This window comes from Alligator mississippiensis, chromosome 1, assembly GCF_030867095.1.
Source record: "Alligator mississippiensis isolate rAllMis1 chromosome 1, rAllMis1, whole genome shotgun sequence".
NCBI lineage: Eukaryota > Metazoa > Chordata > Crocodylia > Alligatoridae > Alligator > Alligator mississippiensis.
Window position 1 is genome coordinate 47,693,200 of NC_081824.1, and position 23,933 is coordinate 47,717,132.

Genomic DNA, 23,933 nt, shown 5'->3' on the forward strand with positions numbered 1-23,933 from the left:
TTTTTTTCCCCAGTTGAACCTGGGGGTTCCAAACATGTAGCCAACTAAATTTATTTAATCTGATATTAGGAAATCAAGGGTGAGATGTACTATTTCATGTAAACTGGGTTTTTAGCAAATTTGTGTTGCTGGATTGGGACAGAAAAGTCAAAGCATACAGAAGAATTGGGCTATTTTGGGAGTATGAAAAATTGACTGTCCCCTCCTACCCGCTCAGGAGTCTGAATTTGCAAACTTTTATTACATGAGTAACAGCTACTCATTGTAAACAGTCATAATGGGTGGAATTATCCTTAAGGGCCCTAGTAAACGTTATGTTTAGGTTGTGATTAATATGTTTATGGCACCATAACTTGAACATGTGGCATGTCCCATACCCCAGGCTGTTCCATCCAGATGGTGACAATCAGCTGGTTGTTGTCATGAGGACAGGGCAGCCCTGGGTCTAGAACCAGGCAGAGACCCCAAGACTCCACGTCACCTGACAGATTTGCTGTCATGCTGTGCAGCTCCCTTGGGGGTAGCAAGGCAAGGCAGTAAGCCTCCCAGGCTGTTTGGGACCCAGGGCTGCCTCCTACCCAGTCCTGACAATTGGGATTGCCATGGGGCAACTCTGGTGGCCAGTTAGGATTTGGGGAATTTTGTGCGTCATCTCCAAAATCACAAGATCTGCCATGCAAGTCTGGTATGGCCAGTCATGTGATTTTTGGAGATGGGGCATAACATTTATCAGACCCCAATTGCACAGCTGCCTGAACATCTGCCAACAGCCTGAGCTAGGATTTTGGTGAAGGAATGTATGAGGCTGTTTTCAGTGAAATCATTTTCAAATGAATGTGAGACTCTTAGTAATGGAAGTATGAATAAAGCTGTGAAATTAATGCAGATTTAGGAGTACTGCACAGTAAATTTATTTCCAACCTAAAAATAGTTGGACTGTAAGACGGAGTTGTAAATTTATCAGTCTAAGGATTACCTTTAACCAGTCTGTTAAGATTATATTTATTAAGTCAAATGTTTGTATGTGCTAGGATTAAAAGAACCAATATTACTGAGCCATTATTTCCAGTAGAGACTGAATTTTCCATAACATGTTATGTGTCAGAATTTTTTAATTTAGAGGTTGAAAATTCCCTTTAATCTACAGTTACTTTTGAGATAAATATGATAACATATGCACTTACCACACTACTCAAGAAGATTACTTAGCAGTGCTGAAATCTAACATAGTGAGCCACAGGCCATCAAATTGCTTTTAATGGAAGTCCTTTTAATCAAAGAGAGCTTGTATCCTTAATTCATTGGCAGAAGTATAAATATTGCGTTAAAGGTTGATATCATAAATAATGGCCCTTGTTAAATTCCAACCAGAAATTCCAGAATAAATTTCCTTTCTTAATGCAATAGTTCAAAAATAGATTTTAGCTCAGTTTAGTAAGCAGTAACGTGATGACTTGCATATATGTTTGTCAGAAAAGGGTTGTGTTGTTTGCAGCTAGGCAGAAGGAAGGGAACCTATGTTGGGGATCACTTTATTACTTCCTCTTTCTCTCTCCTTATAGCTTGATAAATGAAACAGGCATTCTGGAGTGCTTTCTGCTAAGAAAATAATCTGAGACTTCAAAGAAAGAGGGCAGAGTTGAGACTAAGCACCTCAAACTCCAATTTAACCCTGGGTACAAGGGTTTTTTTTAAACCTCCATCTGTCATATGCTACCTTTTTATTTTTAATACTTTAAAATAATCTAATGAGTTAAAAATAGACAGGAAACACATGCAGGAATAACATGGCCTCCTGTATTGAACTGCTGCAAAGTTAACTGCCATTTTTTATCTTTGCTGCAAAAAGCTACTCATCTTTTCCGAATACTGTGTACCAAAAAGCCTTTTTGTTCAAGAATTAGAGTTTGATTGTTAGACTTGCAAGAAATTCACACAATATGGTAGGCTGAAAGACCATTCTTTATGTGGCTTCTTGTTGGGATTTCAAGTTTTTCAATGATCTTGTTGTTTAATTGTATGGTCAGCTTTTCCCTAAAAAAATAAACTTTTAATCAACCAAACCCAGTTACAAAACTACTACACTAAACCTCCGAGAAATTAAAAATGTTACCTCAACTTGTGCAATAGTACTGTTGCCTCCAGACAAGTAGCTATGAAAAATGTACCTTAGTATTCCATATTAACTTCTTTTACCTTGTAAGGTGTGCAGCATACTACCAGGAAACATATCCTGTTTTCCCTATTATCAGCATTAAGAATAAAAAGTCAAAAGTTAAGGCTGGATCCTGAGAGGTTCCAGAGTACCTATAGGTCCTGTTCTATTGAAGTGAATTGGATCAAACTCTTTTTTTTGCAATTTTATTGAAAGATGACAGCAGTACAGCTAGTACTTGCATGGTTACTGCTTATTTGACTTTGCTGTTCTTTTGGTAACAAAAATTGTATATATTACTATAGCAAGCTATACAAGCCAGATGGAGGAAATATGTAATAAACATATAGTGTGACTGTTATTGTGTGGCTACAAGGTTTACATTTTGTCTGTAATTACTGATACATGAATCCAGAATTTAAGACGGCATGTTTATAGTTACCAAGGACACTAGTAAGTTCCTTTTGTCATTTTGCCACGGTGCTGTTTCTTTCTTTTCCCTTTTTATAAATTTTATTCAGGAATAGTGTATTTTTTCCTGTCAACTAATGACCTGAATATAGTTAATGAAAGCATGTGTTTTATAAATATCTTATTTAGTTAGTCTATAAGGTGCATATCTACCCTGCCTTCTACTTGACTTCAGACTAACATGGCTAACTACCCCTTTCTAAATATGTCCCTCATACACTTCAGGAGCTGAATAAGACACACCATCATATTTTCACCTATAAGAATGCTTGCGTTGATCTGAAATAGCTCAAATACTCGTTTGTTTACTAATCAGGATGTGGTGATGAAAATGTTGGGAGAACCAGAGGAACATATATTTTTGGTTATACTATACTGTTTGGTTAATGTGGTTGAGGTTTTAATTTAATTTTCAAAGTTAGAAATCTTTGTCATTGTTTCTCTTTGGCCACTAGCTTTTCCCTAAATAAACTTTGGAGAACAGCAGCATAACAACAAGCTTGTCAACAACAGCATAAATACAAAATGTCCTTATGCAGTAGGTATGCAGTTCTTCATAAAGCATTCAGGAAAGGAGGACTGGTACTCAGTAAAAATATTACAGGTGCTTCAGGTTGAAGAGTTGTTTCTATCTGGAATATTTCACACGTGTCCCAAGCAGTATTTCTTCGCTTCTTTTTTTTTTTCTTGAAAATTTCCCCTCCCTTTGTTGTGTCTGTCTTATAATGATTTTTGATCTTGCAGCCCACCTCTTCTATCTCCATGCACAGCCATGAATCCCACCCAATCCCCACCACTTCCATGAATGGCCCCATAGCCTACTTTCTTTATAGGTTAACATACCCATCTACTCTTTAATATTCCTCATTCTAGGCTGCTCTGCTGGCATGGAAAGCAGCAATGGCATCCTTTTGCTATGCCAAGACTGATTTGCTCTGCATTAGCTCTGCCTTTCAGCAGAACGAATTGTTCTGTCCACAGTACCACATAAAGGTAGTTTTGGTACTTTCCTTGCAAACCATAGCACTGGGAATGTTTGGGAGGGAGTTGGCTGGCTGCCTACCCTTATGGCCTGCCTTCACACCTTGCTGGTTGAGAACCGCTGTACAGAAGGATTGCACATTCTTGCCCTGTAGGTTGAGTTCCATCATACAAAATAAGAACTCCTTGCAGCCCTTCTTGTGCAGGCTTTGTCTGCTATTTTCCCATGTCTCCCTAATTTTAAGCGACACCTATAACTATCCTGCTCTGCCCATGCCAAGGGATCTGTGGACACCTATGCCATTGCTCCTCTTCTTCCTCCTCCTGCCCCCCCCCCCTCCCGAAATCATTTGGTATTTTCTGTCTGAGAGATTCTGGTACTCAGGGTGAGGGTTTTTTCAAACTTTATTGGGATGAAGAGCAGAGGTGAGATGGAAGTATAATGGATGCTGTCTGCCAGTTCTTGCCTCTGTGGATTAAGCAGTTGCATCAATTGACCTGATTTGAGGTGCTCTTCTGTATTGCATTTCCTTCCTCAGGTATTCTGAATCTAATCAAATTCAGCAGGCTGGTTCAGCCACTTGATGCTTAGAGCAGTCTTTGAATTTTTTGAATAGATTAGTTATGGAATTCAAAAGTTATTGCCTTGTATTAGAGGGAGAAAATGCCAATAATTGGAACATAGGGGTTCACTATGCCTGGGCAGCTAAGAATCTGGCCAGCACCAGGTCAGGGTTTACACTGATGCAATATTTTTGCATATTCAATTTGAATACCCCAGCTGTTTATCCCCAGAATATATTACTTTACATAAAGGAAGTTCTGGGCTGCAGAAGCAGATGTTACTGTTGCTGCAGTGTTCATAAATTCTTAATCCTCAAGTTCATGAGAGGTCATTTGCTTACCAGAAACTTTAGTCTGTTATGCATACTCCAAAATTCTTTGGAAGTTTCCTTTAAAAAGAAAGGGCATCACAGTTTTACTTTTACTGTTCATACTGGGCGAAAGCCGTAAAACTACATGCAGTCGATAAATGAATCAATGAAGTAATTCTGGCCTGGACTGAGTTGTCTCTAGGATTAGGATTGGCATGGTTATTTTTCAGCTGGTGAACTGCAAATTTATAGTCATTGTGGAAGAATCTTCTTCCAGCCTCCAGCTTTCAGGGGTTTTTTTCCTTTCCTTTGTCATAGTCTCCTCACCTGTCTCTCAGCCCGGTTGCCCTCTATTACAGCTACAATGTGACTCAAGCAGGTACAGAGGGAGTGAACCTAGTCTAAGCACTGACTTCATGGTAAGGGGGCAAAGGCTTGAGCCCTGTCACTCTTGTAGATGACCAGTGATGCTTTTTAAATTGATCGATTGGCATCAAACAACACCTGCCTTGATTGGACCTGAAAGTTGGGGTCAAAATGGTTATTTAAAGACCCCTTCTTCCTGGAATGAGGGGAGCCATGTTGAGAAACATGGAGTAAACACACAGCCTCTAGAGCTCTTCTAGGCTCCAGATGAACATGTGCGTAACTTACCTGAAATTTATCTAGAAATATAGCTTACTGTAATGTAGAAGCATCTCAAAAGGTGACTAAGCTGGTACTGTTTGCTGCAGGCTATTCTGTGATACTTCTCTAACCTGTACCCTTCCCCAAGCCTACCCTCTTTAACCAGGAAAGCTGTCCACTATAACAAGCTTGGTGGACTTGCTGGGAGAGGGATTGGGGCATGCCTTATGCTCCCTATGCTCAGCTGACTAAGGGAGCTACTCTCTGTGCTTCAGGCTTAAGGAAGCATCCCAAGTTCTCACAGTGGGTCAAGCACCCTCAAGGTCTACAAGACCTGTGTACCCCAGGGGGCACAGGGCCCAAATAAAGATTAGCAGTTACCCTAGGTTTATGGGTATGCTCCAGAAAGTGGGGCGGCCAGAGATGAGGCACCCCAGGGGAGGCGCACAGAGCTTGATAGGCAGTTGGCTGCAGTGAGGTGGGTGGCTCAGCATAGGAGCACTCTCTACTGGCCCACCACAGTCATCACATTTTTGTCTAAGGCCATTTTTACTTATTTCTATATTTACCCTAATCCAAGACAACTCTGAATTTAGGATGACCCCCAATAATTAGATTCTAGATGTGAAAAAATTCCATGGGGGGGTTTCCATGTCCAGATTCTGATTGTTTCAGGGGTTATCTTAAATTCATCCCCACACAACTACATGAGGGAAAGCAGCCCTTGCTTCCCCCAGGCACTTGCCCTTTGGTGCCTGGCTTCTGCTATCTGTCCTGCCCGCCATTTGCCCCCTGGTGCCTGCCCCCTCCCCCACCCACCTGCTGTGGCGCAGTCTCCTCTGTGCAACCCCTCATGTTGCATTTGCTTCCATGTGCCTACCCCTGTGCGCCCTTTCCTTGCATTCCTTCCAGGTTGTGTACTAAAACTCCTCTCCTGCACTTCTCCTCTGCATTCCCCCCTTGCACCATGCTTCCTCCTCCACACTCCTTTTGCTGTGCAGAGTTGGGGCCAAAGCCATGGCAGCTGCGTGCACCAGGCAGTACTTAGATCCAAGAAGAGGGATTTTTCCTCCGTACCCCATGTTGAGCAGGGGTGGAAAAAACCCTCATCCTGGATGTGAGTAAATATACTATACTTGCACTTTGAAATCTGTCTGAAGTGATGAGACATATTTGAAATGTAGTATCTGGGTACTTTCACTTGCATTTTTTTTCTATGTCAGTTTTTTTTCTACTGTTACTAGACACTGTGCTTCCTGACTTAACAAGCTTGCAATTAATGAGTAATTCTATCACTTGTTCTTCCATAAATTTTATTGGATCTTTTCTGTCCACTGAGCTAAGGCCTCTTGTTCAAGCCTTCCTCTCAAAGTAATAAAGACGGAAGCTCATTCTTATCACTTTGCTGACCCCCCCAGAGACCCCTTCTCCAGTTACCTCCGAATGTAGCTGCCCAGATCCTTGTCTGTTGCTTTAACCATATCGCACAGATTCTGTTTCACCAAATAGACCTAACGTTCCCTTTCATTCTGTCAGAGCCTTTCATATTTTTCTCTCTTGTAGTCCATTCTTTCATTGCATACCTTCTTCCTCTTTTCAACTATTTTGTTGATAAGTGCCAAACTTTTCTTTCTCCTTGTCAGTTCCTTGTACAAAACTTTCCCAGTCTTCTCAGTCCTGTATATAGGGAACATCTTCTTTAGCATGATTTATAAAGCATTTCTTTCTCCCTATCTTGCCTTGAGAGCCCATCTCGGTATTGAGAAATTGACTAGTTAAGTTATTCATAATTGGCAGACGTACGTTTATATTGAATGCTGATTCACATTTAGCCTGTCTCAGAATAAGCATTAACTAGAAGGATGACATTTTTTACCATAGACAAGCACTTGATCAGAAAGTTTCATTCATGCCAGTAAGGCATTCAAGCACTTTTATTCGATCTGGAACCTTGTATTTGGGTTTACATGTGTGCATTCAAATCGGTGCAGAGGCACTCCATCTACTTTAGCTACCAGTTTGCCAAACATGGAAAAGGGCTACTTAATTTGACAAGTTTAGCTTACAGAGGTGACTTTCAAATTCAAATTATGCTAAATTTGAAATGACTTTCTGTATATTAGCTTGATGACCCAAGTTGAAGTGTGGAATATTATCATCCAAGCAAGTGATTCTCAGCCAGGGTGCCATGAGATCTTTTTCAAGAGTGTCATGGGGTATTATTAGCAGTTAGGCATGCAAACATGATTAACAGGTTAACCCAAAGATTCTGATCTGCTGTGATCTTCCTTAGCTCTTTGCAGCAGATACATTGCTCTGTTTTTTGTAACGGAAAAAACAAATGAAAACTATGAATTGCAATTTTCCAAGGAGCGCCTTGAGATTGAGAGGTTCCTTCAGCCTAAAAGGTTGAAAACCACTCATCTAAGCTATTATAATGTTCCCTCAAACAATGAATAACAGTTCTGGGGATTTTTATGAGATTAGAAAGAAACTGCAGCATGATAGTGAAAAAATGACTGTTGATTAAATTAAGGTTAAATGGTCATTGATGACAAAACAAGAGATGTTGTGATGTATTGTAGAAAATAATGCTGCCTCTTCTTCCCTTCCATCTTACTAATAATTATTGCATGGAAATAAGATTTTTTTTTTTTATTTGGCTTTTGGAGGGGAGGGATTCCTCTACTCCTAAAATTTTTCAGGCATCCTGATGGGTTTGCACATTTGTCAAAATCCATTAAAACTGGCTTAATAATTCAGAAGAATTTTAGACCTTAACCTGTAGCTAGTGCTACAAAGATTATGCCTCTGTATTAAATATGGTTTCACTATGTCTTTTTATACCTGTGTAACTTGAAATTTGACTACTTGATTTTTCTTTTAATATTTACAGCTGTAGCTGATGTGTGATCTAAATGTATGTAAGGGTCATAATTTTAGTACCTTTTGAAAATTATCATTTTAAGAATATTTTTTTAAATCCTACAGATGTACCTAGTGATTTTTCCAGAGGGAACTCGTTACAATCCAGAGATACCAAAAGTTATTGCAGATAGTCAGTCATTTGCTGAAAAAGAAGGTAAGCAAAACTTCAAAGAGCTTTGAGAATTAAAGAGGGAAGGCAAATACCATTCTTTTCTAGCTACCCATCCATATGTGAGAGGAAAAGATTCAAACTCTCATGTTCAATTTTGTGCTCTTAAGAAGTGCACTTTTTAATGTTCTGTACTAAGGATGAAATCTATACACTACATAAATCACATATATTAACAGAATCATCTACTGTGTTTCTTTTTCATTTTACAGTAAAGAACAGTTTATTTATTGAAATACACTGCATGCTATCACTTTTTGCTGTGTCTGTTTTCAAAAACCAGGCTTCTTCTTTTGATTTTTACCTGTGGCATGTATATTTTAGGCAAATTCCTTTAGAAGATATCTTCAAGGAATATAGGAGTATTCTACATTGGATCCAGGCCAGTGGTCCAGTTTGTTTCCTTGGACTGCCAACACCAGATGCAGAACAACCTGGAAATGTCATCCTAGACTTTGTTCCTCAGGCCCTTGATATATGTTACAGTTATGGCACATTTAATATGTTAATTGTGGCATAAATAGCAATGTGCCACATGTTCAGCAAATTTATGGCACCGTAAAATAACAAACCAGCCACAACGATGCTTCGTGTGAAATGTTGAATATCTTTAAGGCTGGTTTGTATGGTGCAACATATGGAATGCATGTCATATCCCATTTCCTCAATGCTACCAATCAGCTGACCTAGTCTGCCCTAGTCCCAATGCTGACAATTGCCAATTGTTGGCATTGATCCAGAACAGCCCCAGTTCAATGCTGTCAATAAGCTGCAGGGCAAATGGGTTGCAATCTTACAACTCTTGCACCCAACCCTTGGTTGCAGCAAGCCCCAGGGCTCACCATGACTCAAGATGTCAAAACGCTTGTTGTCAGGTCCAGACAGTCCCAGTTTCTGGCCTAACCCCAGCCTAATCTCTCAGGATCCAAACTGGGGGCAGCCTCGTTGTCCAATTACAATCTGAGGACTTTTAAGTCCCATCCCAAACGTTGTGCATCCTGCCATGTAGGTCTAGCATGCGAAGTTTAGGTTGCGGCACCACTATCCCAATCTCACTGCCGTTTTAACAGCTGCCAGAAACTTAGGTTAACATTTATTTGTGTTACCATTGTGAGTCATGGCAAACAACCTTTTTTGTGCCAGGGCTATGCAAACGCAGAATAAAAAGACCATTGCTCTTCAAAATTGTTTGCAGTGTTAGGCATAAGAAATGAGAGACAATCAAACAATAGAGAGACACAGGGAAGCACAAGAAAACAAAGAGCCATGTTGATCAGCAGAATAGGCAGTGGTCTTAGCATGGAGAGGTGACTTTCAAATTCAAATTATGCTATATCTGAAATGGCTTTCTGCATACTGCGTAGTATCTTGCTGGATTTTTGTAGGCAGCATGGCAAAGAATCATTTTCATGTGCATTGCAAGTGGAAAATAAGTTCTGTAAATTTTAAGTGTAATTTGTTCCAAAGTGTCATGGAAGAGAAAGCAAGCATGTATTTTGAAATGGCCCTATGAGGAGCCTTGAAGTGACAACGGAGGTTTTGTTATAGTTTATTTCCATCAGATTTAGAAGGGAAAAACAGGAGAGTTGCAGAGAGGAGTTGGAGAGTCAGATTGGGGAAAATCATTGCAACAGCATTCTGAATGGCCATGAGGGGTTGTACATGTCAAGTGCAGAGAAGAGAATGTTGAAGATAAGATAATACAAGCTGGATAAGTGTTTAGTTGCATGGATGGATAGGAATGATCATACTTAAAAGGGATTTTGCTGAAAGTTGCTGAAAATTGTCAAAATTTAGTAATAACCTGGATCTGAGTTGAAGATAATTGCTGGCTTATAGGTCTGAGTGATTGCCAGAATGGTGATTGCATTTTCCACTGCAGTTGAGAAGAGATGACAGAGGTGGGGAGTTAAGAGTTCTGTTTTAACCAGAATGAACTTGAATTGATGGCTTATGCCTGAAGCATGAGGACGTGCAGCCTTACCAAATTTTGTTTGCTTGCTTTATTTGGCTTAAACCTTACTTTTTAACTCAGTTTATTGTTTTAAGTCTTTGGCCTTTCTCCTCCCTGGAACAGGTGTGAGGGAAATTGCCATGGTCCACCCTTCCATAGAGTGAGTTATAACAGGCTTGGAGTAACACAAAAAAGCAAAGGGATTTCAGTGCTCTATTTTTCCCATTATGCACACAAAAAAAAGTTTAGACTTCTAAGAACAACAGTCCAAAACACATTTCCTCATTTTGTTTTTTCCTGTTGATCAAAAGTAAATTAATTCATTTGAAAGTAAACACAAAGATAGCATCAATGGGTCTAGTAAATTAATTTCTATGATGTACTGAATTGAATTCAGAAGAATGTGAATCAGCATGTTGAGCTAGTTGGGCTACTTGAAGTATTGTTAATTTTGGCCCAAAGAAAAATATGGTCTCTTTTTGCTTCTCAGAAAGAATGGAATTTGACTGTATGTCTGCAGGCTTAAGTCATAAGAGAAATACAAAATTCTAAAACTCTTGGTTCAGCTATGATGCTTTTTATTAGACCAACTAAAAAAAAAGCAAAAAAATTAATTCTTTCTTTGCAAGCTTTCGGGGACATTCACCCTTCTTCAGGCTGAGGAGAAATCAAAGATTGTGAAAGTCCTCTTAGGTAGAAAATAACTTTCATTTTGCACAGGGAAAGTTGAGGCTGGATGTCACAATGGCTTAAGTCCTAATGAATTCATATCTTCAGCTTCCTACTGAAAATGTATACTGGGTGATTTTGATTTCACTTACAATTAGGCAAGGAGGAAGGAGGGTATCTCGGCAATCTGTAAAGCACCAAGTATTTGCTTTGTTTCATGTTACCTGACAACTTTATTCCAGTACCTTCTCAGGGATATATGCTTTTCTTACACAGATGAGAAGCAGCAGCTCTCTTTGAAATATATAAACACGTTCCTTTTAATGTATGTATTACTATCCTGAAACCTATTTGTGTTCTAAAACAGATGCTTTCGCTAATCCCGTTTTTTTTCAAATACTCAGATTTTGCTCAAAAAAATTACATTTCTTATTACATTAATGTGAGGACTGAGGAAAAATTAATTTGAATATCAGTCTCCTGTTCGCACAACAGTGCAGGATCATTTGCATCTCATATAAAGAAGATTGTATTCATATGTTATGAAACATCATAAAAGTAAACCGATGGAAGGGAAAAGTACATTTTGTTCAGTGTCCTTAGGGTTTTTGTTCAATAATTCATAATTTTCACAACATTTTAGTAATTCACAATGTTTTTCTTAATCAGTAACATTTGAGACATAATGTCTTTTTTTATTGTTTACCATTTAGACTTTGCCCTTTACTCATCTTGGACATTAGATAGATTTTGTCAGTTCAGTTTTTGTTTTGTTCCAGAAGTCTTCACTTCACCCCTTCTGAAATAGATAATGTTTAATTATATGCAGTGTTCAGTTGCACAGATGCACACACACACACACACACACACATGCTAATGTAAAAATACAAAGAGATATTTTCTTTGAGTATTGTTTTTAAGTTTTATTTTGGCTTAACATAGTTTGACTGAATTGGTTTAGATGGATTAAATACAGTGTTTTGAAATATTTATTTGGTATTAGATGAAGAAACCAAAGTGTAAATGTTGATGTATTAAATAGTTGGCTACAAGGATATGAAGAGACCGGAATTATTAAAGATCACAAAACTATCCCAAAGCACAGGACAAATTTGTGGGTGTGAAGGATGACACATTCTCCATTTTTGCCCTCCAGGGCCAAGACTGATTCATGAATCAAGAGAGCTCACTGATACAGATAGAATTCTATCAGGACATTTAATGTCCGTTCCCCCCTGCTTTAATTACTGTATAGGGTTGATGCATATCTTTGCCTCAAAATTGATTTAAATAAACATTTTTTACAAAATAAGCTGTAGCTATTACATATTCAGAAGGGCTGGATTGCAAGATATTCTTGGAACTGGAGAGGGAAAAACCAAATGTTTGGTAAATATCCAAATGCTTTATTTTCAGGTCAGTGACCTCAACTACATGTCTATGGCATGATGCAATATGAATATGTAAATAAGCTTAGCTGTCCATGGATAGGATGGAAGAATTTAAGGATAATTGAGATCCCTGATGAAAAGACGTGACTTCTTATTGACTGTTTCATTCGATGGTCAGCAATGAAATTTGGGATCTGCGCCAGATCTTCCCTTCCCTGCTCTGGCTAGGAGGCTTCCTGTTTCTAAAACCTAAGCCAATGAGTCACGTACAATTATTTGTGTCTTATACCTGTCGTGCTACAATCCTGATGACTGTGAAATACAGAAACTTTCAGGGAAGGAAAATGTATGAACACTCCTTGCCCCAGTGTTCTCAGAAAATGGGAGAGAGGGTTCTTTAAGCTGAAAAATGAGCTTTGTGAACTGGACTTGAAAATTGTCACGGTGTACCCAGCCAAGTTCTAGGCTGAATGTACTGCCAGGTTTTTTTGTTTACAAGAATCTAAAGGATGCCAAAAAACTTCTAGAGGTTAAGAAGGTGAAATGAGAGGGCACAAATGTTCCTGTTCTTGGACTCTTGAGATTGACCCATACTGACTAGACATTAGACATTTTGTACAATGCATCCAGTGTAAAATACTGTAAATCACTCTGTATCAATAAGTCTGTGCATTCAGAGAGAAATTAATTTGTAGCCAAGCTATTCTGTAGACAGTAGAAATGAAAGAAGAAAGGAGAATGAAAAGTGAAGGTCTTGTAGTTTTTCCTCTATAGATGATTTGTCAAAAAGCACATCACTTGATAATCACTCCATCATTCTACTCCTAAAAGCACTGGTAATAAAAACTGGTATGTAGACTCAACCTGTTGCCCAGCTTGAATGGGGACTGAACCCAGATAGGCTGTTTCATAGCTAACTTTTTAATGCTGCAGCAGCAGAAGTAAAGGTAATAGTGAGTGTTAAGTAGCAACCTCCATGACATTACCTGCTACCAGGTTTTCAGAAAAAACTTAGTCCATGTGTGTTCATGCAACTTCCTCTTGTGTTCTTTTTTGTATAATGTTTGAAAAATAAAGTCCTATGATAGGTAATTCAGTAGAAGCAGTATTTTACCTATTCAGGGAAAATGTTATAATCGGTGTAGATGTGGAGCCTATATGGAGATGTGGAGCCTCTTCACATAATGTCTAAGACCTAAGCATAGCAGTACTATATTATGAGCATTATGGGCATTTTTACATGTGTTTGGGGACACAGCGCCAGATGCTTTAATTAGCAAACTTTGCTAATTAAAAGCACCCAGGCATCATGTGTATCAGCGGCCCTGCACTGAAAAATGGCAGCGGGGCGCTTTGAACTAAAGCCCATTGAAAGTTTTATTTCAGAATGCCCTGCTGCCATTTTTTTCAGTGGGGGGATGCTGATGCACGTGATGTAGAAGGCTTCTGGAGCGTGTCAGTTTCTGTGCTCCAGCAGACTCGATTAATTGGATCTGCTCTGACGCGCTGGATTTCCAGTACATAGGTGCAGACTCCCTGCACATCTATAGGAGCCCTAAATTTTTCACATGCAAATTCCCAGTCTGTAATTTAAAGAGAGACCTAAAGGAGTTAGGGAGTCAAATAACCTTTTGATTATTTTAAACTCTTCAGAAAATTCCAACCATGACTTAGTGCTTAGTAACTGACATAACTTTGAATGTTTATTTTATTGTTATATTAAGCATCTTGTGATACACTGATGTAGTCACAAAATAAAAACTGAGGTAACACTAATGCTGTAAGGAACTGTAAATATTTAAAGCTTCATACTGAAAGTCCAGCAAAGTGCAAGGTGGCAACTTACATTTTAACTGGAATATGAACAGTCAACATTCTAAATTAAAAATCAGATTTGTTGTGTAATACAGTATACTCCAAAGGCAGAAATTTGTTCTTCAGAGTAAGTTATTAATTTTTGGCAGTATTGAACACAGACGTATCCTGCTGGCACAGAGAAATGATCTCTTCATTTTAGTTTGGTGCCTGATAAACGGATCCTGGTTTTCCGTTTCCCACGGAAAAACAGAGAAAACCACGAATTTCCTATTTTTATCAGAGAAAACATAGATTTTTCCCTTTTAGAAGAGAAATCCATGGATTTCCCCCTTTGCAAAGAGCTCTGCAGGCTGGCTGAGTTCCAGCCTCCAGGAGCCGTTTGCAAAAAGGGCGGAGAAACGCTCAACCCTGCCTGGGGGGGAAGGGAGGGGGGAAAGGCAGGGCCTGACATTCACACTTACCGGAGGCTGCTTCAGGCTCACTCTTCTTGCTGGAGGTAAGTGGGGCTTGGGAGTTGCAGGGCAGGCCTGGGGAAGAAGCTGGATGGGGGCTGAGGGAGCAGTGAGGTTTTCAGCCAGCCAGGCACTCCAGCCGGGAGGGGGTTTATAGCCTCCCCGCAGAGTGCTCGGCAGGCTGGAAACCCCCACTGCTCCCCACCAGCTGCAAATCTCCCTGCTACCTCAGCCCCCAGCCAGCTTGGGCACTCCCCGGCTGGACACTTCGGTCTAGGAGGGGGACGGGTTTGCAGCCAGCCGAGCACTCTGGCTGGGAGCAGGCAGGCTGCAAACCCCCTTCCAGCCAGAGTGCCTGGCCAGCTGCAAACCCTGGATCACAAATGCTGTGCTCCCCACCCTGCTGACCTCCTCCTCCATGCTCTCCAGAGCGCAGTCTGTGCAACTGGCATGGCAGGGCACAGCGGGGTCACACATGAAAGCTGCCTGCTGCTGCCCTGGCCACACTTCCGCTGCTTGCATAGGGGCAGTGCACATCTGCCCTGCCCCCGATCTGGGGGGTGCAGGTCCCTCCTGCCCCCTAGGAGTGCATGCTACCACTGGGAGCTGGCCCTCCTGAGCTTACAGCAGGCAGCAGCAGGGAGGGAGCCAGCTCTTGCTCCTACTGTAGCAGCTGCTGCCTTCCATTGGGGGCAGGGGGCTGTGGACCTGGGTCCCTGGCCCCATAGCCCTGGCAGCTGGGGGCTCCCTCCAGTGGGGCTGGGGGGCAGGGGCTGTGGGTGGGGGGCAAGGGGTCCAGGCAGGGCTGGGGGGCTGTGGTGGGGAGTGAGGGACACCAGCAGTGCTGTGGGGGGGCCTTTAAATTTAACCATGGATTTTGGGATTTTTATCAGAGAATTTGAAATTTTTTAATCTCAGAAAACCAGAATCCCTGCTGATAAATCATGATTCAAGCGAGCCTTCACAGACATGACAAACTGTACTAAGTGAAAGAGGCTGACAAGTTCCTTAAATTGTCTTTTGAGGATATTGGAAAAGAAAGCATTACCATAAGCTGTGTCTGCACCACCTCTTGACTCTAAGCAAGGCCGCAGCCAAGAAGTCCACCCTGGTGGCTTGGTGGCGCTCATCATGTGCCAAATCCCATTAGTAAAGCAGTGAAACAGCCTTAGAGCGGCTCTCAGCATTCACCCCAGTATTGTTTTTTAAGGTTCCTGGTCTCAGGCATTCTTCTTGATGTACAGAGATGTAGTTGGCTGTGTTAGTCTGAAGTCAATAGAAGGCAGGGTAGATAGTGTTTAAGGTCTTCTAACTAAAGCAGCAGTTCCCAGTCTTAGGTTGTGACCTGAATGAGGGTTGCGGGGGCAATGCCGGCAGCACCACAGACAAAGGACAAGCCATGCCATGTGCTGGGAGCTCCCCCAACCCCGGGCTGCCGCCACTGCCACATTCCACTCCCAGCACCAGATCGTGGCAAAAAATGGCTGGGAGCCACTGAACTAAAGTATGTATGTGTGAATAAATACTCGCGCGCATATACATACATAGATGTATGTGTGTATAGTATAGTATATATTTATCATGGAGTTTTTGTGAAGTGAAGCTAACTTTATCAGATGCTGTGAATGGACTTGTCGAAAGCAGTGTAAGGAGAGAGAAATTAGAATACAGAAGACAAAGGGAGGGGGGCAGTGCTGGAAGAAGCAGTAAACCCATAGGTATAAGGAGACACAAAAACTAATCCAGATGATAAGGCAAACAAGGTTCTTTGGGTCAATCTGATCTCTTTTATTAGACCAACTAAATAGTTGGAAATTTTTTTCTTAGCAAGCATTTGGGTCTAAACGGCCTTCATAATCCAGGTGATAAAGAATCCATAGTCTCTGTTTTTAAACCATATTTGACAGAATCCAGTCTACAAATAATTTCTTATTCCACAGTTTCCCATTCAAATCAGGTTTTCAAAAATTTGCTGTCTGAGAATAGTCACCCTCTGGTCAGTGATGGGGTATCCATGGAGGTTAATGCGTTCTGCCAAAGACTTGAATGTCTTTTTGCCACTGATGTCAGAGCGGTGTTCATTTGTTCTGTCACATAGGGATCACCCAGTCTGTCCAACATAAATAGCTGGGGGGGGCACTGTAAGCAGGTAGTGACATATAAGACATTAAGGCCAATCTGAACTGGTTGTATATTGTCAGGAGCTACTGGGAGCAAAGTAAATTTCTTGGTAGCAGTCCCAGGTATGTCAGGAAAGTAGCATAGACCTAGCCTCAGTTTTCCCACTAGACTCATTGATACTATGTTTGGCTTTGTATGTTTCCCTGTGTTGTCACTAATATAATCTTTCTGTCTGGAATATTTCTGGTAGCAGCTCTGACCACTAGCATAAGGAGGTGGGATAGCAAATGGGGCAGCAGGCTCTGGCTCTGAGCTTAAAGATTTTGACTTGGTCTTCCCAGTGCCTTGTTTGTTTGTGTGTTTGATTTTAATTAGCAGTTAGGCATTATGATTTTCAAGGTTTCTGCAGGTGTTGCTCCTTAGGTTCAGCAACAATACATTTGTTATATATTGTTTGAGTTATTTTATCTGTGGATTTAGTTTTTCATCCTCTGTTGGTGTTTCCTGCTTCATTTGTTTGATAACTATCTGCAGGCCCTATAAAGCGTAGTAAAATGCTGTGTGGCATATTATTGTTTCAGTCAAATTCACCACAATACATGTCTTTTCGGTGTTAAGATTTGAAAATGAACAGAAATGAACTAAAACATTATTTTGCTTTTGAAATATTAAGAGAACATTTAGTAATGATCAGATATTAAACTTTGCTTGTCATTACTGAACAAAGACAAAACCACCTCCTCATGCACTCAAAAAGGATAATAAAAAGGGTTATAAATTAGAGAAGTGGAAAATATTATATACATTATTTTTAAAGATGTAAAGATTCTCAATTAGTATCATGCATTCCACTTAAGCTTATCATGTATGTACAGTATTGTAGGTCTTATAATGATAGGTCTTTGAAATGAATGGCAACCAATATGCTCAACTTCCAAAAATAAGGCCACTTCCTACCTCAGGGGTGGGCAATTATTTTGGGTGGAGGGCCGCTTACTGAGGTTTGGCAAGTCATCGAGGGCCACACGGCAGGCAGCCAAGAGCAGATAAAAATTAATTTTTTACATTTTTAGGGGCCCCACAGGCCAGATAGAATGGCCTGGCAGGCCGCATCTGACCCACGAGCTGCATTTTGCCCACCCCTGTCCTACATGCCTAATTTGAAAATGTCAGAGATTTAGCAGAATTAAGCCAACTTCTCAGACCTGTCTGTTTCTAGCAAGTCAGTTTGTTCATTACAAGTGTATCATTTGTAATTGCATGTAATTATGTAACTACCCATAAGTATCAAATTATTCTTATTGGCTACAGCTGAACACCATTCTTGTTCCTTTTTTAACCATTTTGCCCATTTTCCTTTCCTGGTGTTTTCCTTTCTCCTCCTTCTTGCATATCTGTTAATGACTTGATGATGTGTGTTTCTCTTGGGATTTCTGATCCTAGATTCCTCTTTATGCTGTGGCCTGGCAGTGTGGGTGGCCTGGCAGTCTCTCTCTTATTGATTAGATAGCTGCCAGTGTCTTTATCTGGAAATACTGGACTGAATTTTGCCACAGTGCAGCTAACTCACCCAGTTGGAAATAGTCGTCATTTTTGTAACCTTGTGTTTGGTTGATCTCTAGCACAGTGCTGTTTGGCTTAACTCCCTACAATAGGTTCCAAGATGAGTATGGGGCCCTAGTGTTACTTATAATCTTCTGCAAAGATTACAAGTATCATTAGGGCCCCACACATCCCTTTACTGGAACACATCCCTTTGTTGGAACATAGACTAGGATAGTCTAAAGTATCCTTTAGATACTCATAATTTCCACCCACACATACCAGTTGAAGACAGTCTTGTGCCATATGTAACTTTAGAAGTATCCTATTTTCTTAATCTCTCTGGACTGTTAAATGGTGATTTATTTTTTCAGCAAGTCTTAGAAGACTGGGCAAGTTCCAGAATACTGGAAAAACAACCAGTGTTATCCCAGTACAGTAAAACCTTGTTAATTTGATACTGGATAGTTCAAAGTGTTGAATACCTCAAAGCTGTTGTCGCTCCACATTTGGTTTTTTATATGCCTTTACCGTACAGATCATTCAAAATATGTCTGGTTTGAAATTCGAAACTGTTTTCTGGTTCCTGGGACCAGGAAAACCTTGTTAATTTCAAACACAGGGAACCAAAAAGTAATGGAAATTAGGGCTGTGCAAAATGCCTGCATTTTGTTTCGGTTTCAGATTCCGCATTTCGGAGGGACAGTGTTTTGTTTCAGTGTTTTGAATTACTGTCCCATTTCGTTTCGGCCAAAACTGTTTCGGAACTGTTGCAGAATTTCGACAGTGTTTCGGCCATAGGCTATAATGGGAAATCGCAAAACTGCCTAGAACTTTGTCATTTCTTGCCAGATTCAGAAGAAAATTGCAGGGATAGAGTAGTCCCTTCTGAGGCCATGAATCCTGCCAAGTTTCAAGGAGAGAGTTGCAGGGGTTTCTGGGAAACTGCACCTCGGACTGTTCAAACAGAACTAGTATTGCTTGCTGGCAGCAGCATCCTGCTGTCATCCCACACACAGATCCAGGAGCCAGGAGGAGTCTAGCACAGCCTGGGGGGTGTGCAGCACTCCTGGGGGGTGTGGGCCCCCAGATCTGTGTGCAGGATGACAGCAGCATGCCACTGCTGTCTGGGACCAGCGCCAGCACTAGGTTTCTCCTGGTGCTCAGTGCAGGCTGCGCCGGGCAGTCTCTGGCGCTAGCCCCAGCTGGCAGCAGCAGCCTGCTGTCATGTGCATGCTCCACAGCCAGTGAGTGCAGAGCTTTAAAAAAAATGCAGCATGGGGCAGTGGGAATCACCACCCTCCCCCCCCCCCCACCTGGCACCTGCACCATGGCACAGGTGCAGTGCGGCTCAGCAGGGCGCTGCACGCTGCCTGGGAACTGGTGCAGCTCCACAGATCAGCCAGAGCTCTCAGTTTGATTCCCCAGCTCTCTGATTACTCTCCCAGCTCTTCCAAGGAGGTGCAGCCCCCAGATCTCCATGTGGGGTTTCAGCAGGTTGCTACTGCCAGCTGGGGAAATAGTTGGGGAAATAACCCAGAGCCAGTGCCATCACCAGCTGACAGCGGCAGCCTACTGTCATCTTGCAGCACATCATCTGGGGGCCCATGCTCCCCAGGAAGATCTGGAAGAAGCGATCAGAGCTGGGGAAAAGATTGGGGAGCTGGGGAATCAAACCGGAAACTAGGGGAATGTTCAGGGACCCCCAGTCCGAATCCCCAGCACTGGGGTTGGAAGGGACCTCGGGGACAGATCGTTGTCATTGGCCAGCTACAGATGTCAATATCAGAGCAGTCCTTCCCCCTCCCTTTTTCCCTGCAGGCCTGCCTCAGAAACAGCTCTGAAACAGCTCCAAAATGTTTCGGAAACATCCAAATCGTTTCGGATGGCCCATTTTGTTTTGGAGCCCTGAGTTTCATTTTGGATTCGGTATTTCGACTGTTGAAACATCCAAAACAAAACGGCCACTGACATTTCGCACAGCACTATTGGAAATACTGTAAATGGGTTTGAAATAACCATAGCGATAGCAATTGTGGGTACGTACAGATTTAATTCACCCCAATGTGAAACTCACTAACTGACAAGTGAGGAGTTATCCCACTGACTAATTAAGCAGAAATCACAGGATGTAGCGCAAGGATTTTCTAATGTTGACCAGCAGCAGCGATATAGGGGCCATTTTTCTTCTGCTTAGATCAGGGTTGAGTAATTATTTGGGCCTGGGGGCCACATAGGAGGGTTTCATGAGTTATCATGGACTGGGTCAGCACCCTCCCATGCCCCCCCTCCCCCAAGCAACTCACCAAAACTTATGTGGGATGGGGTCGCGGGTGGGCGAGGAGCAGTGTTTGGGAGCGAGATGGGCAGGTGAGACTAGGTTCACGGGGTGGGGTTGCAGGGTAGGCCAGGAGCTGGAAGCCAGAGCCCCTCACACTGGGGCAGGAGCCATCCAGCTAAAATTTCCTCCCAGCAAGGAACGGTGCAGCAGGAACAAGAGAAGGAACCACCGCTGGAGGCAAGGGGAGTGGAGCAGCACACAAGTAGCTGCAGCTGCACCAGAAATAGTTGTGCACACTGGCCAGGCCCAGGCAGTGGGCATGTGCTGGAGCATGGCTCAGGCTTCCCCGGCTAGGCTCGGCTCCATATGGAGTGCTGTCTGGGCAGCCATGGGCCGGATTAAATCAATGGGCAAGCTCCCACAATGGGCCATATTGGATCAGTTGGTGGGCTGGATCCAGCTCATGAGCTGTGTTTTGCCCACCCTTGACTTAAATCACTCTAAGTGCAGAACTGTTACACTAACACCCTTCCCTACCCAGTTCCACCAAACCCCCTTGTGGATCCAGCATCCATGATCCCCAATCCCACCCCATATCGTGCATGTAGCTGGGGCTGCTTTCTCCACGTCCCACTGCTGCAGGCTCCCTTGCATCCTGGCACTTGCTCTCCTGAGCCCTGGCCACTTTGCATGCGCTCAAGGGGGTGGGAGTACATGGAGCAGCCAGGCTCAGGGAGCAAGTGCTAGGGTGCAGGGGAGTCTGTAGGGGTGGGAGGTCAGAGCAGCTTCATGGGATCAATCTAAGTGTGGAATTGTCATGCCAACCCCCTTCTCCCCTCTTCCCTCCCACCAAACCTCCTTGTGGGTATGAGTGAGCTAAGTCAGTATGTACCCTCACTAATTTGGATACATGCAAATTACTATCAGTACATTTATTTCAAAGTTGGTATTTTTTTGGGTCACTGCTTTGCAAATTAACAAGGTTTTACTGTATCTAAGAAAAGGAGAAAGGTACAACATGCATAACTATATAGGCCTGTTGGCTTAACATCATTCTTGGCAGAATAATGGAACAGCTGATACAGACTCAAAAAAAAATGAAAGGAGGGTAACATAATTAATGTTGAGTACCAGACATTTATGAAAAATGCATCTTATCAACTAACTTCATTGGATGACGTTTCAAGTCCTAGCTGATGAAGGGAGTTGTGTTTATGTAACTTATTTGGATAGTTGTCAAATGTTAGATCTGGTGCCACCCAATATTTTGATTAAGAAACTAGAATGGTGAAAAATCAACATGGATGGCACACAGATTAAAAGCTACTATTGTACAGGTCTCAAAATGTAATTGTAAATAGGAAATTCTCATCAAGCAGCTGTGGTCCTAGTCCTGCATAAATAAATTATTGGTCTTTCACTGTTTAATGTTTTTATCTGTGACCTAGAACAATATTAGTAAAGATTTTATGTTAAGTTTATGAATAGCCCAAAGACTGGAGAAAGTGGCAACAGTGAAGGGAAAGGTCTCTGATTCAGTGATGTGGATTATGTGTTAAACTGTATGCAAACAAACAATGGGCGTTTTAAGGTAATGTAACAAGAAGTCAAATTTAGAAGTAAAGAATTCAAGCGTGCTCTTACAAAATGGGGTAGTCCCTCTTGGGAAACTATATCTCTGACAGTGGCTGTGTAGTGATCGATAATCTACTGAAGATGGCCTTCCAGCATAACACCCTCATGAATTCTTAGTGTTGTAAATAGGAATGTAGAGTTGGTGTAAGGATATTGTTACCACTCTTCAGACTGTTGTGTCTGACCAAAGAGTATTCCTGTTCTGGCATTAACACCACAAAGGATGTCAATATATTAGAGAGGGTTCCAAGAAGAGCCAGAAGAATCAAGCAGCAAAAGAATCAAGTAGCTGAATTGTTTCAGCTTAGCAAAGAGAGATTACGGTAGAGGTAGAAGAGAAGATTAAGGTAGATCAGTTTTTAAGCACCTGTCTGGGAACAAAAAAAATGGATGGGAACAGCAGACAAAGGTAAGACAAAATACAATAGCTGGAATTTAGACCAATTAAAACTAAAATAAAGATGTAATTTTTTTCAGTGACAACAACTGATCACTGGAGCACCTTACTAAGAGTCCATCACCAGAATTTGTTTTTAAAGCATTGTCCTTCCTAAAAGTATATGGTTCAGTTCAACAGAAATTAATTCAGCAGAGTTCTGTAGCTTATGTTAAATGGGCAGTCAGAATAGAGATCACAGTAGTTCTTGGCCTTATAATTTATGAATTTTTCTTGTAAGAAAAGCTCTAGAAGACATTCTGCATATTTTAAAAATGTGTATGCAACTAGAGTTAAATACACGCCTCATCCAATTTTGTCACCAGTCTATCACTTCTAAAGGGATGTAGCAGCACATAAATCCAGTCCATGTTACTGTTGGCTGGATATTAACCTGTATCCATTAGAAAGTATGAGAGATGCTGTTCATTTTCATCCACCAAAAATGACACTTGTGATGTTTTTAAAACTAGTTTTGCCAGAACTTGTAACTTTCTCAGCATACTCAGAATCAGGCTATGAATCAAGGTAATCTGTGCGGACGTTGGGGTGGAGAAAGACATTTTAATAGTTCTTTAGCAGTAGTTTAAGCGTGACAGAAATATTCCATTGATTTTTCTGTTCTTGGCCAGCTGGTTGGATAGTCAGTTCTCATAAGTAAAATTTTGGAATTTCCTGGGTCTCCAGAATGTTTTTGACTTATCCCAGGAGGAGCTTTTAGCTTAGCAATGTTCAGAAAATTCTGTTTGAAAGAAGAGGACTTTGAGGGTGTTGCTTGTGGGAAGAGAGAGAAACACATTTGCTATGTTCACATCCAGCCACAGTTTGATATGAGCTGAGAACCCCAGTGTGAAGGTTTTGAGCTACTGCAGCAGGGACTCTGTCAGGATGTTGACGTTTTCCAAGATAAAAAATCATATCAACCTCTTTGCTGTGCCAGGCACTATCTCAGTTAGCTCCTCTGTGCAGCTTCAGTGTCTTGTTCTAGGTCATTGTGATGTCCAGATTAGGCTTGTAATAATCATAAACCAAGCAGAGACACTCAAAGGATTGATGCAAGAGGGGAGAGAAAGAAAGGAGAAAGAAGACAAGCTAGCATTAGTCTTTTAGCATCTCTCAGATCACTTGCCAAGTGATTTGTCAGCAGTGTTGTAAAAAATTGAAGGCATTGTGACAGGTAGCACTTTGAAAAGAAATTTGGGGGGGGGGGAGGGCAGGCGGGGTCTGCTATAGAATAAATAATGCAAGTACCCAATGCTGGTTATGCTGTTACCTAGACCTTTGAAGTTTTGCTTCCAGGGGAAAACAGCATTGACTTTTAGCTGGGCACATGGCAAGGCAAAAGCCCTTACACTACATAAATGTTGATGATCCTGAAATGAAAGATACTGCCACTCACTGGGGAGAAAAAAACATCTGTAACCATGG

The 23,933-nt window shown here is 41.6% G+C and overlaps 1 protein-coding gene across 2 annotated transcripts in view; it reads left to right on the forward strand.

The window, feature by feature from the left end:
- AGPAT5 (1-acylglycerol-3-phosphate O-acyltransferase 5) overlaps positions 1 to 23,933 on the forward strand; it is a 105,727-nt gene that overhangs the window by 44,275 nt on the left and 37,519 nt on the right. For both annotated transcript variants that reach the window (XM_006262403.4, XM_019488433.2), the window contains exon 5: positions 8,101 to 8,191. In XM_006262403.4, coding sequence (XP_006262465.2) covers positions 8,101 to 8,191 — 91 coding nt within the window. The remainder of the gene's footprint in view (positions 1 to 8,100; positions 8,192 to 23,933) is intronic.